This window comes from Enoplosus armatus, chromosome 15 (assembly GCF_043641665.1).
Source record: "Enoplosus armatus isolate fEnoArm2 chromosome 15, fEnoArm2.hap1, whole genome shotgun sequence".
Classification (NCBI taxonomy): Eukaryota; Metazoa; Chordata; class Actinopteri; order Centrarchiformes; family Enoplosidae; genus Enoplosus; species Enoplosus armatus.
In genome coordinates, this window is record NC_092194.1 from 14,169,123 (window position 1) to 14,185,929 (window position 16,807).

Here is a 16,807-nt window from a genome sequence, read left to right on the forward strand (position 1 = left end):
AAGTTTCAAGATTGAATGGAAGCCACCCAAAGAACATCTGCAAGATATATGTGATCTATAGTAAATGGCAACATTTCAACCAACTCCAACGAATAGAAATCATGGATATTTGGCGGTCATGGAATACTTTTAGCCACCCTGTACCTATCTATTTGTCCTCAGAAGATTACGTTCATAGCAGTACAAGACAATTACTTTACACATTTAAACTTAAATACCCCTCAACCTAATGTTTCATTTTGTTAGTAACAGAAAAAGTAAAAGTTACAAACATAGTGGTCATAATTAGGAGGACAAGATACATTTCAAACCCATCCCTTTGAAGTCATCATGCTTATCCTGGAGTGTGATACTGTCTGGGCAAAGCCTCTAGTACGTCCAGTGAGTGCTGATACTGCAGGTGCATACTGTTCCAGCTCACTGTTAAAAAGCCTAAGATTTGCAACCATTAATCTTAGTGATGTACACCAAGGGAATTCCCTCACCAGTAAATATGCTGCTGTTTGGTGTCCCTATCTCCATCACTCATGTAGAGCGGTGACATATTTCCCTGAAACCCACACATAAAATGACATAGGATTACAGCTATGGATACACCCAGTCCATACACACATCCACAGCTGTGTCATTCCAGCCTTGTGTTGTTTTCACACTGTTTTGACAAAAGTGCTATTCTGATCTGGTGATTAGAAGCTGACACTGGGGTCTGAGTTATTTATTGTGCAGCTAGCTGAGGTAAATATGGCAAGTAGGCTATCAGCAGAGTCATAAAACAACTCTGCATGCATGCCTTCCTCTGCTCCTCTCCTCACCCCCCCATCTTGGCATATGTCACAGTCGTTAGCTGCCATAACAGGCACACACACACTACCTCCCGGTCTGCCTGGCTTGGCTTTCATGTAGGGAAACCAAGGACCTCATTATGTACTTCTTCATGCAGGAATATCTAATTGTGCTCACTATGTTAGCAGAAATTATACACCTGAGATACCCATACTAAGACCAACCTGTTTTCATGAATATTTATTTAGTAAATTAAATGTGCTATTCCCCCCAGTCAAGTAAATATGAGGCTTATTATCATTATAACTTGTATACAGAGATCAAGTGCTATTAGCATTAGCAAGTGCAAAAGGGAGGCCAGAAAGATACTTATGCCTCCTATAGCTTTTCTCCATTTTCAGTAGCTCTCTGTGTCTTTTCCCATGCCACGAGTCTTGGCATGCCAGGCAACACCACAGCCGTGTTGCATTGGGTGTATCTGAGCACGGCTAACGATAGGGCACTAGCCTAGCCCGTTCTGACATGCCCATGGCCTAGTTGTCACAATCACTAGGGTGTCTCCGAGGCAAGCGCCTGATTGTGCTCATCTTCGCTTTTGCTTCTGTCTGTTAAATTTTTTGATTTTCTTTTTTCCCCACCCCCCTCTTCTCTTCCTGATGTGTCTCTAGGTTGTTGGGCCACCAGGTACCGGAAAGACAGATGTTGCTGTTCAGATCATCTCAAACCTCTATCACAATTTTCCTGAGCAGAGGACCCTCATAGTCACACACTCAAACCAGGTTAACCCACCACACACACACACACAAATATACACACAAACATACACACAAACCAGCTCACCACACATCTCTGGTCTCTGAAAAGTTTCCCCCAACACCCAGCTCAAAAAACAGTGAAGCTGTCTGGAGAATTTAGAGCTTGTACTCAGAACTGCCTGTAAATCAGGCGATAGATTTTAATTTTTCCTCCATGGTTTGAATATGACTAAGCTCCCTTGTGCCCCCCCCCCCCCCAATAATTAATCATAAAGTAATCTGCTGTTTTTCACCACTGAAAGCTTGCCAAAAGGAACCTTGGCCACAAGAAGCATAGCTGGATATAATGATACTTGTGCAATAGTTCCCCTTTCCATTGATATTCTGTATACAGGAATAGATACTTGCTTCATAGCATGCTAAACACCTCAAATATATTGCACATAAACAGAATTGTATCAAGAATTGGAACAAATTCATAGAGATTGAAAAAGAGACAGGATGTGTCAAAACAGGTTTATATGCACTTATATACAGTACTGTTGATAGATGACAAAATACACTCGCAAATCAAGTCTAATCGTGTTTACTTGTTGCCACACTTCGTTCTACTCCAGGCTCTGAACCAGCTGTTTGAAAAGATCATGGCTCTAGACATCGATGAGCGCCACCTCCTGCGTCTGGGCCACGGAGAAGAGGAGCTAGAGACTGAGAAGGACTTCAGCAGGTGAGGACAGCAGGGGACAGGTGGAGAGAGAACACACACATACAGATAGACGCACCTAAACAAACAGAAATGCACATGTGAAAACAACTTGAATTCATGCATGCATGTGTTGAAGAGCATTCAACACATTTTTGCAGACTTATAGTGCACATACGCTGCAGAGGCAATCTTTACAGTTTGATTAAAGAAGACAACACACACGGTTATGTACACAAAAGCAGTCCAGCTGTCCACATACATAATTAGTCTGAGCCAACAGAGTGACAGGGCTACTCGATACTCCCATATGCCAGGCCATGGACCTGGTTTATCTTCATTAGGCATCGTTGGCCTGTCCACCAGTGGAAGGGATCTCTCCCTACAGTCCCGGCAATTCCTGTCCGATTAACCCTCTCATCACTGCTCTGGACCTCAAGAACCAATCTCATATCCATTTGTTGTAGCCACTTTTGGAATCATTTTCCAAGGAGAGGAGGTTGGCAATAGGCCATGTAAAGAGAAATGGGTAGATTTACAGCAGGCATGGAATACTTGAAAACATCATGATTTTTTAAATGTTTTAGGGCTGGCTTTTAAGAGGCAATATTAATCCAAATACCACTCTCCTGAAGTATATGTCTTGGTCATATAAGCTGTACTGTAGTTACAGTTACGGCTGATCAAAAAATACTTAAATGTAAACTTATTTAAATATTTCATGTAATGTACAAATAATTAAAATGTCCAACTAAACCTTTAAATGTCCAACCTTTTGATATCAGTTGAAGAGGGAAGTAGCTATGGTAATGTTGTCATTTTCCAAACTCAGGGATACATTAAGCCTCTTAATGAATAATTCATTTACAACAATATGACTGAATAATTAAATATATTAAAACAGTAATAAATAAATAAAAACGTGAAATTAAATGTATTTATTCATGTAATTAAGACCATTAGAATGTTTATTTAGCTCAGGCCAGTTAGAAGCCCTCTTAAGTCTGTGGTGGGCGACATTACCTGACTGTGATTTAATAAAACCAACATAGTATAGTTTTGACACTTGTTATTTAAGAACTTCCTTTGTCTACACCCTAATGGACACATAAAACACAGTGCTGCTATTCTTCATATTGCACTGGTGGCAGGGCACAGAACAAATGGCCTCAGACAAGAACCGCTAGAGTCCTGTTAAGGAAGCCCCAGTAGTTCCCAGCTCTCTCACCCACGTCTTTGTGTAAACTCCACTGTGTGTGTTGTGTGTTGTGTGTGTTGTGTGTGTTGTGTGTTGTGTGTTGTGTGTTGTGTGTTGTGTGTGTGTGTGTGTGTGTGTGTGTGTGTGTGTGTGTGTGTGTGTGTGTGTGTGTGTGTGTAATGCCTTGAAGGAAAGTGACTCAGTCCTTACTACTGAGACATAGTGAGATGAGAAAAGAGAAGTTGGGGGGCAGCGCACTTTAAACACTCATGACAGACTTGAGAGAGAGATTATCTCGATACCCAAAACATTTACACTTCTACATGACTGCTGCTATATTTAACACCATTATTAGACGAATCAGCTAGACCCTTCTTTTTTTTACTAGCAAAGCTTTTTAGCCAGCTCCTGAATATAAATAGCTCAGTGTTATAGAATATTAATTAAATTTTTATGCTGTTACTATTTAAAGATTCCTTGTAGCCTACATTGTTAATTACCACCTTATCCATCTGTGGCACTGAGCAAATTGCACCCTATAGCTCTTAGCAACACTTCCAGAGGAGGAAGGGAGGGGTGATGCATGTCGCTCACTGTGTGTGTGACTGTAGTATGAACATCAGTGTATGGGAACTGGGGTCTGCACATGGAAGCAGTCTGTTACATTCTTAAATTATGCAGCAACACAGACATAAAAGAAAGAGCTTTAGCTAGCAGCATTTAATATGTTCCCGCCTGCCTGGCTGCCTCACAACAACATGCAGACTCCACACTCCTTCCACCCCACTGACACCAGCAAGAGGAGAGAGCCAGAGAGTTTTAATTAACACTGTATACGAGATGACAAAATGGAAGGCAGTGCTCCTCTGAATGCCTAACAAAGGGAAAGCTGCAGCACCACCAATTAACAATGCCTCCCTGCATTTCATGATGAATTTCATGCTGTATTAATTTAGACTTTGAGAGAGCAGCTTGGTTGCAGTATAGCGGAGATCTTCTAAAATGCCCAAGTTATATGTTTAGTTGTAGACAGTCTATATTTGTACCCTTGATTGTAGGTTAAAAAAAATCTATCAAGAAAATCTCATGGTGCAACTTTTGCTCTTGGTGGAAATTAAATGCAGCATCCTCAATCAAGTCCAGTTGCTGTTTATTGGATTTTACAACAAAAAAAGAACAATCCTCTCAATAAATGCTGTTGTTAACACCTGTGTATCTATTCTGGGTATTCTGTCTCAGTAGCTGAATGCTTTACAGGTCCGTCATCCTGCGAGGCAAGGTCACACCCCATTTTTATTTGATTTTATTCAAGCTAAACAGGCAGAGCACTGTGATTGTCTTTGAGTCATCTGCTGACTTAGGATATTTGCAGAGGGTTTAAAAATAGAGTTCACCTCTAGTATTACCCTGTGACCCCTCCCACTTCCTGTCTTCCTGTGTCTCGTTGCCACCTGATAATTGTTTTTAAGCAGTATTGTTTAGCTGCACAGTAGGGCGCATGATGAGGATCTAAACAAACCTTGTGTACAGTCAAGGACAGCCATTGCCAACATTTAACAACCTGGGATTCAGATCAGAGGTCGAATCCACAATAAGAAGTTATTATCTCACCTGTTTGTTATATGCAGCAGTATCTGTCGGGGTTGCCACACCAGCATGTAGGTCGATGACACCAGTTATTTTGCCACTTTTGTGAAGTTGATACTGAAGAGAAGAGTCAATCTGATCACTCAGTGCATCAGAAGTTTAATAATACATTAGAGTAACAACATTAACAGAGTCAGTGTCTTCTCTAATTAGACCATGACCTGTATCTGTGTTAACTTGCATCAAAGTTGGTAAAAATCTTTTTCCTAAAATTAACAAATCCTAACAATTATGCCGTATTTCAGTCTGTTTAGATATGTGTATAGTAGTTGCTTGTGTCTCCTTATGCATTTAATTCTAGAAACAGCCAGTTGAACCTTAAACATTAATCCTCTTATGGCACATCATTGTATCTGTTTATCCCTATACAAAAAGGTTAACTGATTAGATTGTAAATGAACTATGCTGTGCTGTCTGTCTCCAGATATGGCAGAGTAAACTATGTCCTAGCCAGAAGACTGGAGCTCCTCAGAGAGGTGGGGAGGTTGCAGGAGAGCTTGGACGTCCCGGGAGATGTTTCTTACACCTGTGAGACTGCTGGACACTTCTACCTCTACCAGGTAAGACTATAACTAGCTGTGTATATGTTTCTGCAGAGAAAAAAGTCACAAAATGTAATTGTCAAACAGTGTTGCATAGGCTGTGCCTCTTGTTTTGCACCCAGAATTGGTTCATATTGTGCATAATATTTCATTAAACTAAAGTATCAAGTCCAAATACAATTCTTAATTGCATACAGGTTTAGCAAAACAAACCTTTCAAAGTCCAAATGTTTTTTTGCAGGCAGCCACTTCTCAGTCGTATTAAGCCTCTAAACATCCTTGAAATTTGTGTTCGTATATGGGTATTGATTTCCAGAGAGAGCGAGAGCGTTAAGGGGATCCAGGAGATATTTTGCAGAATTAATTAGAATGGATTTCTCTATTGTCTGTCCAGTTCTTCAGACATATCCGTGCCAATCAAATCCAGACAGTATTAAAGTTTCCAAACTCACTGTTTCTAGGTATTTGCAGTCTAGGCAAAACATGGAGTCTCAACCCTTGCTGTTTATTCCTGTCACCTAATTATCACTGTCCTCTCAGGCTGCAGGAGAAATGCCACTGCAGACAATTACTTAATTGTACTCCCATGCTTCATTAGAAGGGTTCTAAAATAGACATTATAGACACTTGTAACAAAAAGAAATGCAAGGTGTAGCTGTCATCTTCAGTGTAACTATCACATCACATCACAACAGTAATGTCAGATGTATAAAAACATTGTAAAGATCTCAGTGACATAGTTTTTAGAGGTGGTCATAGCTCAAACTACATCCTGTAGCGGATAGATTTCTGGAGAGTCGAAGCCATAGCAAGTACTTGTGTGGCATGACCATTACCCTAGCTCTACCCCAGTTATAGTTCATGTCTGATGATGTTCATGCTGTCATTTTTGCACCTTGCCAGAGGTCTGTCAGTTGTCTCTCTCACACACACACACACACACACACACACACACACACACACACACACACACACACACACACCACTGTGGTTCCTTATTAATTTGACGTTGTATGGAAATTGGATTCTCAACCCACACTTCATTTTAGCTGAATTCTTGGGTTTATTTTAGCTCTGAAAACTTGCCAACAGTGTAGTTCTGTGACATTTGAAGATGTAAATGTCAAGAAGTTGTTAGCGTGGTGATTCTGTGACTACTCTGTCAGTGAGCTATGATAAAAATGCACATGTAGACATACTTAAGGTTTCGATGGTGGTCTTAATAGTCCATACAGACAGATACTTAACACACAATTACGCTGAGTCCTCTAGCGGACTCATTAATGTTATCCTTAAAGTTGTTTTTCACAGGGGTACACTATTTATAGAACTAAGCTACCCTGCTGTTTGGTTGAAGCTGGTTTATTAGGTGCTCAGCAGGGGCACCTGTATACGAGTGACGCTATCTTTTCCCATTTGTTCATTTGTGTCTAATGGGTTTTTTGCTACGGTCAAATAATTATAGAGAAAATACAGCATGTACCATTTAGGTTGGGCAGAGCTATGCAGAACACCCACTGTGTGCTCATACAGCATTTTGCTAGACCTCCGACAGGCCTTAACTAAGTCGAGCCTCGTGCACTGTGAATACCAGAGAGTACCTTCGTGATTTTATTCATGTAGTGGCTAAATCAAGCCATTAATTAAAACACTTCAGTTATTGTCCAAATTTAAACGCTGTTGTGCTGCCACAGTCCTTTGGTGAGAACAGGTATAATTTAATGCTACCTGTCATGCATACCAACCCGCTCCACATTTCAAGCACTTAGAAAGTGCCAGAAAGTTCGGATCAATTTGGAAGGCCTGTTTGTATTTGTGTAATCACACAAAAACACATAGAACCCAAATTCATACAAGCCACAAGGATGTGTGGGATTCTCTAGCGTACACTCTTAACATTCAGAGGATACTATACTGTATGTCTGCTCTCTCTCCCCCCACGACAGGTGATCTCTCGGTGGGAAGAGTACATGAGTAAAGTCAGGCCTAAACAGGGCAAGAAAGTGGAGGTGCAAGCTGTGGCTGCACACTTTCCCTTCCACAAGTACTTCTCCAACGCCCCCCAGCCTGTGTTCAAGGGCCGATCATATGAAGAGGACATGGACATCGCAGAGGGCTGCTACCGCCACATCAAGAAAATATTTACCCAGCTGGAGGTAAGAATGACACACACACACACACACACACACACACACACACACACACACTGAGGTTACTTGAGTGCAGTAAGGCATTTTAATTGTAGAGTAGTGTCATTACATTTTAATTCAATGTGCTTTACATTAAAATGCATACAGCAACAAATAACACATACAGAAGCACACAGCAAACACACACCATCTCACCACCAACTTATCTGAGGTAAACACAGCCCTCTCCTTTTACTCACACACACACAGAGGCAGTGTCAGCTGTATTTGATGGTACTCTACACTATTTGTCAGCTGTGTGTCCAGGTGTTGCACAACATGGACTTCATGTCCAAGTAACTGTGACTTCCTGTCCACCACAGTGACAGCTTGTTGTAGATTAACAGTGATTGGTCAGACACTGTCTGTGTCTTTGTGGATGTGTCTGCTTATAAGCTGCTCTTCTGACACTTCTCGCTGAGTTTTAGTCATCAACTGTCTCTTTGCTTCAGTTGGTAGAGTGAATTATTATATAAGATACTTAACAGTACTTGGTCTTGTACTGTAGATATGATTGCTGACCCTTTTGGAAAGATAAGTTGTACAACAAAGTGATGAAGGCTATTACTACTTATCTTTTTTACTCTCTGTCACTCTTTCACACTCCCAAACACACAGCTGAATGTGTTATCATTCCCCCTCAGCCCATCAAGTATTTCTATAGGGATAACAATAACATTTCAGATTTATGGGAACACCAAGAAGGTCTCCAAAAAGCAATAAAGAAGTTATTGGCTGGAGGTAATATCCCAACACGTGTGGTGACCTTGATTTATCTGGCTGGCCTCTGTATCACTGCATCACAGTACCTCTCCCTCCTCCCTCAGCCTCACCCATGCTGCAGTGAAATCCGTACACCCATTAAGAGGTATTGCTGTCTGTGGTGCAGGGTAGACAAAGCAACATTCTGCTGAATTTGCTTATCTGTCTGCCTTTTCAAATGTAAAAGCAGTTTGGAATAAGCTGTCACAGGAATATCCTAAGAATTTATTGCTAGATGGACAGATAGACAGGTACTCAATGTGCGTCCTGGGTTCCTCTTGTAAAGACATCTCCCGTTTCCTCCTCTGCAGTCCCACCACATCTTTACCGCTGTTTACTTCTTTTTGTTTTTTCCTCTCTTCCTTCTCTTCTCAGTGTCCATGAATCCTTACCATCTTGATTTCACCCTTCAACCGCTCTGGAGCCTTGGGGGTTAAAAATAGATCTCATCAATATTGCATGTTTTGATTAATTTAATATTAATGCTAAAATAGTAACACATCAAATATTTATACCTCCAGTGCTGTCCGAGTCTACTTCTCTCCCTTCCCTACCCCATCTCAGCTAGTGAGGAGACCGGAAAATAGCACGCCTGTTTACCCATATTCCCCCTCTGCGTTTCCCCCCCACAGCATGGTTCATAGTGCCATAATACCAGCACTCTGAAGTGAACTGATTCATATTTTGTGTAAAAACTGGCCCGAAATTCCATTCCAGTATGAGCCATGTAAGAAAATCTGTGCTAAAGCGCTCTTCAGGCTGCAGTTATTGAACAGCAAACTACACCCAGTATACTCTCCAAAGAACAGCCTTGTGGCTGGCTGGCCTCTGTATCTCTGCATCGTGGGAGGACTGTGTTTCCTCATGAGAATAGAAAGCAGAGGGATTATGTTAATAATGTGTATAATTAAAAGGCCTGTAGGTTGCCAATCACTTTATCATCTTTTATGACTTTCTGGCAGTTTGGAATTATGGGGCATCTCAGGGGAATCAAAAGTAGAGGCAGTTGGAGCTACTAGAGTGCTAGGGTTAAGCCTCTGAGTTTTTCAAACACCTATATTTTTTAAATATGGGTAGACACAAAGATGTATTGGTCGTGTATCTAATTATTGAACTATGCCTTCTCTTCTTTTAGAGGTGTGATTGTTTCACCCTAGATAATCATCTTATCCATCATCTTTGACAGTAATCGTCCATCATTTTGTCAGTATGCCATTTAAGTTTCCCCTCACAATCCTACTGTATAATACATGAAAGCAAAACTTAACTTCATTCACAAAATACATGAATACGTATCTATTTATGTCCAAGATTGGAGTCCAAGAAAGTTCTTTCCAGAGGTCATTAATACAAGTAGTTTTTAAGTAGAAGGTTGCTGTTTTTGATTTATTTTGCTATTTTTGTTCCCTATCATATCTATTTAAAAAACATTTCTCCTGACCCTCACCTTCTCTCTTGTCTAACCTGGAAGGAGTTTAGGGCCTTTGAGCTGCTGAGGAGTGGACTGGACCGCTCCAAGTATCTGCTTGTGAAGGAAGCCAAAATCATTGCCATGACCTGTACACATGCTGCACTCAAGCGTCACGACCTTGTGGAGCTGGGATTTAAGGTAAACTCTTCTCTGTTGACATAAAGACAAAAACCTGGTTAAGCTTGTATTCACTGCTGTTATTTTAAGGACTCTATTTAAATTGCTGATTCTCTTTATTAGTATGACAACATCCTGATGGAAGAAGCTGCGCAGATTCTGGAGATCGAGACCTTCATCCCCCTCCTGTTACAGGTAACCCTGTCCTGACTAACTCTTTAAATAACTTTAACATGTGATGTGCAAGCTTTATGATTAATACTGTGGAAATTTTTGCTGTTAATCTCGACTTTTGAAAAACTACAGCCACGCCTTGCTTGAAAACTCACTGCCGGGCCAAGTTTAATCCTTAACTCAGGACTTCTACTAACTGACTTTATCTGTTAACGTCTGACTGATGGGCTCCAAACACAATAATGGTGCTTGTCTTTGGTAGTTGTGCCTAATTGTCCGAGATAGTGCTAATGTCTGTTTACAGATGAGATCATTAAGCACATCGGCTCATCTAACAACCTCGCCAGAGCTCCTCTCTTTATCTCTCTTCTCTAGTGAGCCACAGTCAGAGCCTTCTGCCAGGTATACGTCACAGCGAAACTGTTTATTCCCCCTCCTCCCTTTCCCTTTTATTATCCAGCCATTCAACCCTTATCAGTGATTTAAGTGATTAAATCAGCTCTTGGCTTGCAATGGTTGGTATATCAGATTTGTCTGAGGTCAAGCTCCTAATAAACCACATCTAATTAGCCAAATCTGGCAACGTGACGTAGACGTGAGTAAAAACCTGTACTGGCCCTTCATGCTTCACTGCCCTCCTGGATTTTAATGTTATTCTCTGCTCAAGATCTGATTTCATGTACACTATAATATTATCAAGTCGTTAGACAAAACAAAATTGAATAAAGTTGGCAAACATGGAGTAATACCAGTGCACTACGCTGGGATTACTATGTTAGACTTTACAGGTTATATTTTAATTTGTGCAGCTACCTTTTACAGATCAAAGGGAAACCTAAATAACTGTTCGCCCTATACTGTGCAAAATGGACAAGATGCTATTTTAGTCTAGTATGGACCCCTGTATTTCATTTAAGAGTTCTCTGTAACAGGTGTTCTTATTCTGTATTGTTTCTGTCTTCCCCTCTCTGCAGAACCCAGAGGATGGCTACAGCAGGCTGAAGCGTTGGATCATGATTGGAGACCACCACCAGTTGCCCCCTGTCATCAAGAACATGGCCTTCCAGAAGTACTCCAACATGGAGCAGTCTCTCTTCACCCGATTTGTGCGCCTGGGAGTGCCCACCATAGATCTGGATGCACAGGGCCGTGCACGTGCAAGGTGGGTCATCCTGGCAGAACATAAAGCTCAGTTTTGACCAGCTTCATTTTACAAAGGATGCAGTGTCTTAGTGATTGGTACCGTCTTCTCACAGAAAGGACATAACAACAGTGTGACATTTGTGTTTCTATCGTCCTTTCCCACAGCCTGTGCAACCTGTACAACTGGCGCTACAAACACCTGGGGAACTTGCCTCATGTCCAGCAACTGCCTGAGTTCCAGGTGCCCAATCCTGGTCTGACCTTTGACTTCCAGCTAATTAACGTGGAGGACTTCAATGGGGTGGGAGAATCTGAGCCCAACCCTTACTTCTACCAGGTCAGTAGAAGTACACAGTACACAAATACACACACAGCACAACTGTTACTTGTACTAAGGATATAGTAAATCTGTCTGCCTACCAGTTATATTACACATTCAAACTTTCTTTTCTACTTTGGAAATTCACAACAAAAATAAAACTAAGACTAAAACCGAAATACGATAAAAAAATCCATATTCATTACTTCACTTTGGAGAACTGTGAACACCCAGTATCTAACACCAGTATTCAGTATATCTGTAGCTCAGGCATATATACAATGTTGGAACAGCAGAAATAGTTTTACACAACGTGTTTACACAGATACACACTCATGCACACTTAGTTCCACCAGAGCAGAGCACCGTATTTCTCCCCAGCCTCCATTTCCTCTGAATTGGTTGTTGTAGAGCAGTTCATTCATTTTTAAATATTAATGGTTTAGCTACCAGTCCATATGATATATTCATGACCCTGCTTAGTCTGCAGCTAACACTGGCCGCCCACCACAGACCAGTGGGTTTGTCCTTCACACCAGGAGCCAGATTGTGTTTCATCATGACATTGCTGAGACACTCAAGACTGTGTGTGGGCAAGGGGCGGGGTTGATAGGGGTGTGTAAAAAAATAAATAAAAACAACTTTTACTTTGGCACCATACCAGCGCAGGAGCTCAAATGTTACTGTCACATATAACAGCAAAACCTAGTATGATAGTAACATTTTAAGTACTGAAATGTTTGAGAAATGTAACATGATACCAGTTACTTTAACTGGATTATTTAGTGGTTCTGAAAAACTGTTCTTTTTAATAACAGAAGGAAACTATTACCAGAATAGTTGTTAGAGATAAAGGTTAAATTTTGCAATAAACACAACAATTGCCAGGACACAGCAAAGTCAAAAAGCCAGCAGCACTTGATTTCAGGTGAAAGTCAGTCTGTCTGATGATATATAATGGGTATTAATTAGTAAATACATCATTTGAGACTCTGATTTGTTTATAAGCTGCATGGCAAATTAACATATCTCAGTGCTTCATGAATGTTACTGCAGCGTTGTGCATGCTCATGTCCCTGAAGCTTCTTATTGTCCAGACCATGTGCACTTCTTGAGGCCAGGTCACATGAACCTCAACTCTATTTGTGTGTTGCCATTTTCAGGCTCCTCAAGGGAATAGCCAGTATCACTCACTATGCCTAACGCGCATACTCACATCCACATGCATGCACTTTCCTAGGAACCAGAAGGGATAAATTGGACACTAGAGAAGCAATTGTATCCAGTGGATGCTGAATGCCTGTCACAGCTGAACAAACACTACCACAACCCTGCTTTGCACTGGCACACAGGAACTGTACACACACATGAACACATGTGCGTGCACTCAGACACTCCACAGTCCAAAGGTCTGTTCCTGTGTCTTCGCCTCATTTGTTAAAGTACTTTCCATATGGAGTCTCAGCCCATTGATAATACTTCCCAAGTTGTCAAATGACTCATAAAGGGTAAGATGCTTATCTAAATAGAAACTAGAAAATGGCTTTTCTCAACCACTAGGCTTTTCTGCTTCACAAGCTACATTTTAAATTACATAAGAGGAAAAAGCTTTACTCACAGGTAGTCTAGATTTATACCTCTTATTACCTCTTATGTGTTTTTATATCTACACCACAATGTGCGAGCCTTTCTCACCTTCCGTCTCATCTCTGTTTCTGTCCTTGCTTCATCCCTCCATCCTCTGCGGTCCTCATGTAGCCTCGAGCCATTGACTCAAACTCCAATGGGTTAGGTCTGACCTTGTTATGGTTAACAAGTTCTCTGGGGTGTTGGGGCATTAGATCACATTTATGTTAAATATGCATATGAGGTAGGCAAAGCTAGAAATGCCAACTACATGTCTACTTAGATATTACTCCGTGCATGTGTGTGTGACTCTTGCATATGTTTATGGTTATCGTGATCTTTTTTCTCTGCAGCCAAACTGTAACCCTGCCTCATTAGTATTGATGTATTCAGAAGCATAAGTGAAATTAGGGCTGTGGGGTCTTTACCTCCTTAATATGATGAACTTTAGTTCCTTATGAAACATGATGTTTGGACAGGACAGTAAGGGTACTGCCAGAATGAATACAGCGAGGCCACCGAGCGCCACGTATGCCTTCCACAGTCACCCTCTTATCAGCAGATCAGTCAGCCTGTCACTGACATGCAGATAATGTTGAAACATTATGTTGTCGTGATTTTCAACATTTTGCAGATAATGTTGAATATTTTCCCTTTTAGTAACACCAGTTCATACATTGACATTCACTGCCAAACTTGAATATATAATTTTAAAAAGTTAATAATTTGTGACATTTGGAGACAGGTAATAAGGGAAGAAGAACAAAGGCTGTCACTGTTTTTGATGTGTTGACTTCAGTGCAGCTGGATCAGGAACTGTTGATGAAGCTGCATAAATTATTATCAAAGATGTGGGGCTGCAGTCCAGGCTTAATTGAAACTAGATGAATAATGCATACTGTTGGCTTTTTTTCTTTCTGTTTTTTTTTTTTTTTGGTCACATTTGAAGGGCAGAGTTTAGCCTTGGAGGCAGGATGCACATGCTGAGGAATGCTGTTGATTGTAAAGTGGGTGAATGATGCATCTAATGTTGAGTCTTGTGACGTCCTGTGTGGCAAATTTGGAATTTGAGATCAATAATTATAGCAAATGGGTGTGTTAACATGTTTAGGACAGTGTTGTTTTTGTTTGAATATGTTTATATATGTATTTCAAGTACTCCTCCTGTAACAATCATCTTTGTATAGAATCTGGAAACAACCAGCAGCAGCTATTTTCCAAAAATCTTGCCTCTCTTAGTTAAAATGTAAATGTGATGATATTGGTTGCATAAAACACCATCAGCTATTCCCCACTTAATGAATATCAAAGCCACAGTAGAAATATGCCATCCACCCTCCTCGATTCTGTGTAGGGGATCCTAGATTGGGACATTTTGTCCCAGCCTGGCTAGTGGAGGTGTTGAGCTCTGTCTGAGGCAATTAATTCCAGCCCAAATCAGATGGCTACTCATGCATGAATGAGTGGGCTTTTATCTGGCTGAAAAGTTAAACACTTGACAGGCGAGAAAGGGCTAGAGCAAGATGTTAAAGTACAAGAGAATGAGAACAAGGCAATGCGTCAAACACAGCAGACAGTCCTGGGTGTGCTGATAGGAAGAGAGACCCATGTATTTGGGTTATTCAGCTTAGTGCTTTGATTCACTACAAAATTACTTGTGTCTGATTATATAATACAATATTGTATAGTTAAAATATAATAATGTTATACCCCCCTTTCTCTCTCCCTGTGAAGAACCTGGCGGAGGCGGAGTATTCTGTGGCTTTGTACATGTACATGCGTCTGTTGGGCTACCCTGCTGACCGCATCAGCATCCTCACCACCTACAATGGACAAAAACACCTGATCAGAGACGTCATTAACCAGCGTTGTGCTGGCAATCCCTTCTTCAGTCAACCTAACAAGGTAAGGACACACATGCACCAGTTGACAATGACCACAGTGAAGAGTGCACACAGTTGCATCCAATTATTGTATTGTTGTTTTATCAAGTATTATTATTATAAAGCAAGAATTGTCTCCTCATGTTAATGTAATATGAAACAAATTGTTTTGTCAAAGTGTTCTGTTTAGCAGTATTACTGTATATTATAAGCACAGCGTTCACTTAGCAGTCCTGTTGTGTTTAATTTCTATTCAGTAATTTCTTTGTCTGTTCTTTTAAATGTTTGGGTTTTTTTAATCCAGACCTCTAAATCACCAACCACATCTCCAGTTTGTTAGCTGGTTAAAGTGTATTCATGTGGTGTTGACATTCACACATTTCATGTAGCACTGTAATTCTGAAAGACACCCGTTTCCACAACCATGAACTGTACACACTCCTAATATCTATTGAGGATGACACATTTTTGCTCTTCTGTCAGGAAGGAATCCACAGTCCCAACAGACATGTTTTCACCTCATATATATGTACATACGTAACGCACATAACATAGTATTCACAGTTTCTTCACACCTTCAGTTGCGGCTGCAGGAAATGTACCAAAGACAAATCACAGCTCTGATTTCTCACAAGATTTTTGCTGTTTCTGCCTCAAATTACCACAAACACACACAGTCTTCCCTCTCTCCCTGTGCAATTTAAGTAGGTTTGTACATTTTAACTACAAGTCTTCCCAACTGTCCTTATCCTTGCAGCGTGACATACAGAATCTCCTTGAATTTAGTGGATCCGCCTGATTCTTGCAGGGTGGAATATAAGCAGCTCATAGAGGTTCTTCATTCGCTTTTCACTATTGTAGGCAAAGCGTTTTTTTTTCTTCACCCTGGCCTTCATTGTCCTGCTCCATCAAATCATGAGACCATCAAGACTGCTGCAGGTCATAAGACCCAAATAGAGCAGGACACTATGTGCCCTCTGTCCTCAACAGTTTACATACCAACCAACTGCATACCTCTGTAAATCAAACTCACTGCGCTGTGTGTGTTGGAGAAAAGGATTTAAATGTGCATACTTGGAGAGTGGGTGTAAGCTCAGTTCTGTGTTCATCCCTGAAGGATACTGTTGGATTGGTATTTCCTCTTGTCTCTCTTCTTCCTTTCCTTCCTTTACACTGTGTTAAGTCAGCAGCCCGTTGGCACAGTTTCCCATCCGTTTTCTGTTTGTACTGCTAAATGCTTTTACCCGCTAGCCTCAGGTTATGCTTTCCTTTCTCTCCATTCTTTTTCCCTACCCACATTCTCTCACCTTTCTTTGGCCTCTCATCTTTAGGCCTTTCACACACTTTATGATGTCACAGACTATTTAGGCATGCCAGAGAAAGTGGCAAGATTTGAGTGAAAATGGCATATCAGCACTCAGAGTGTCATTTAGTCCGTCTCTTGGAACTTTCCGCTTCCCCAGCCTAACTTGAGACGTAAATCTTTTAACTGGTC

General features: G+C 40.9%; 1 protein-coding gene across 1 annotated transcript in view; it reads left to right on the forward strand.

The window, feature by feature from the left end:
- Nucleotides 1-16,807, forward strand: part of aqr (aquarius intron-binding spliceosomal factor) — a 47,206-nt gene that overhangs the window by 20,380 nt on the left and 10,019 nt on the right. The window contains exons 24-32 of the mRNA XM_070920198.1: nucleotides 1,452-1,562; nucleotides 2,156-2,265; nucleotides 5,511-5,646; nucleotides 7,575-7,784; nucleotides 10,051-10,188; nucleotides 10,291-10,362; nucleotides 11,316-11,503; nucleotides 11,650-11,821; nucleotides 15,164-15,334. Of these exons, the coding sequence (XP_070776299.1) occupies nucleotides 1,452-1,562; nucleotides 2,156-2,265; nucleotides 5,511-5,646; nucleotides 7,575-7,784; nucleotides 10,051-10,188; nucleotides 10,291-10,362; nucleotides 11,316-11,503; nucleotides 11,650-11,821; nucleotides 15,164-15,334 (1,308 nt within the window). The remainder of the gene's footprint in view (nucleotides 1-1,451; nucleotides 1,563-2,155; nucleotides 2,266-5,510; nucleotides 5,647-7,574; nucleotides 7,785-10,050; nucleotides 10,189-10,290; nucleotides 10,363-11,315; nucleotides 11,504-11,649; nucleotides 11,822-15,163; nucleotides 15,335-16,807) is intronic.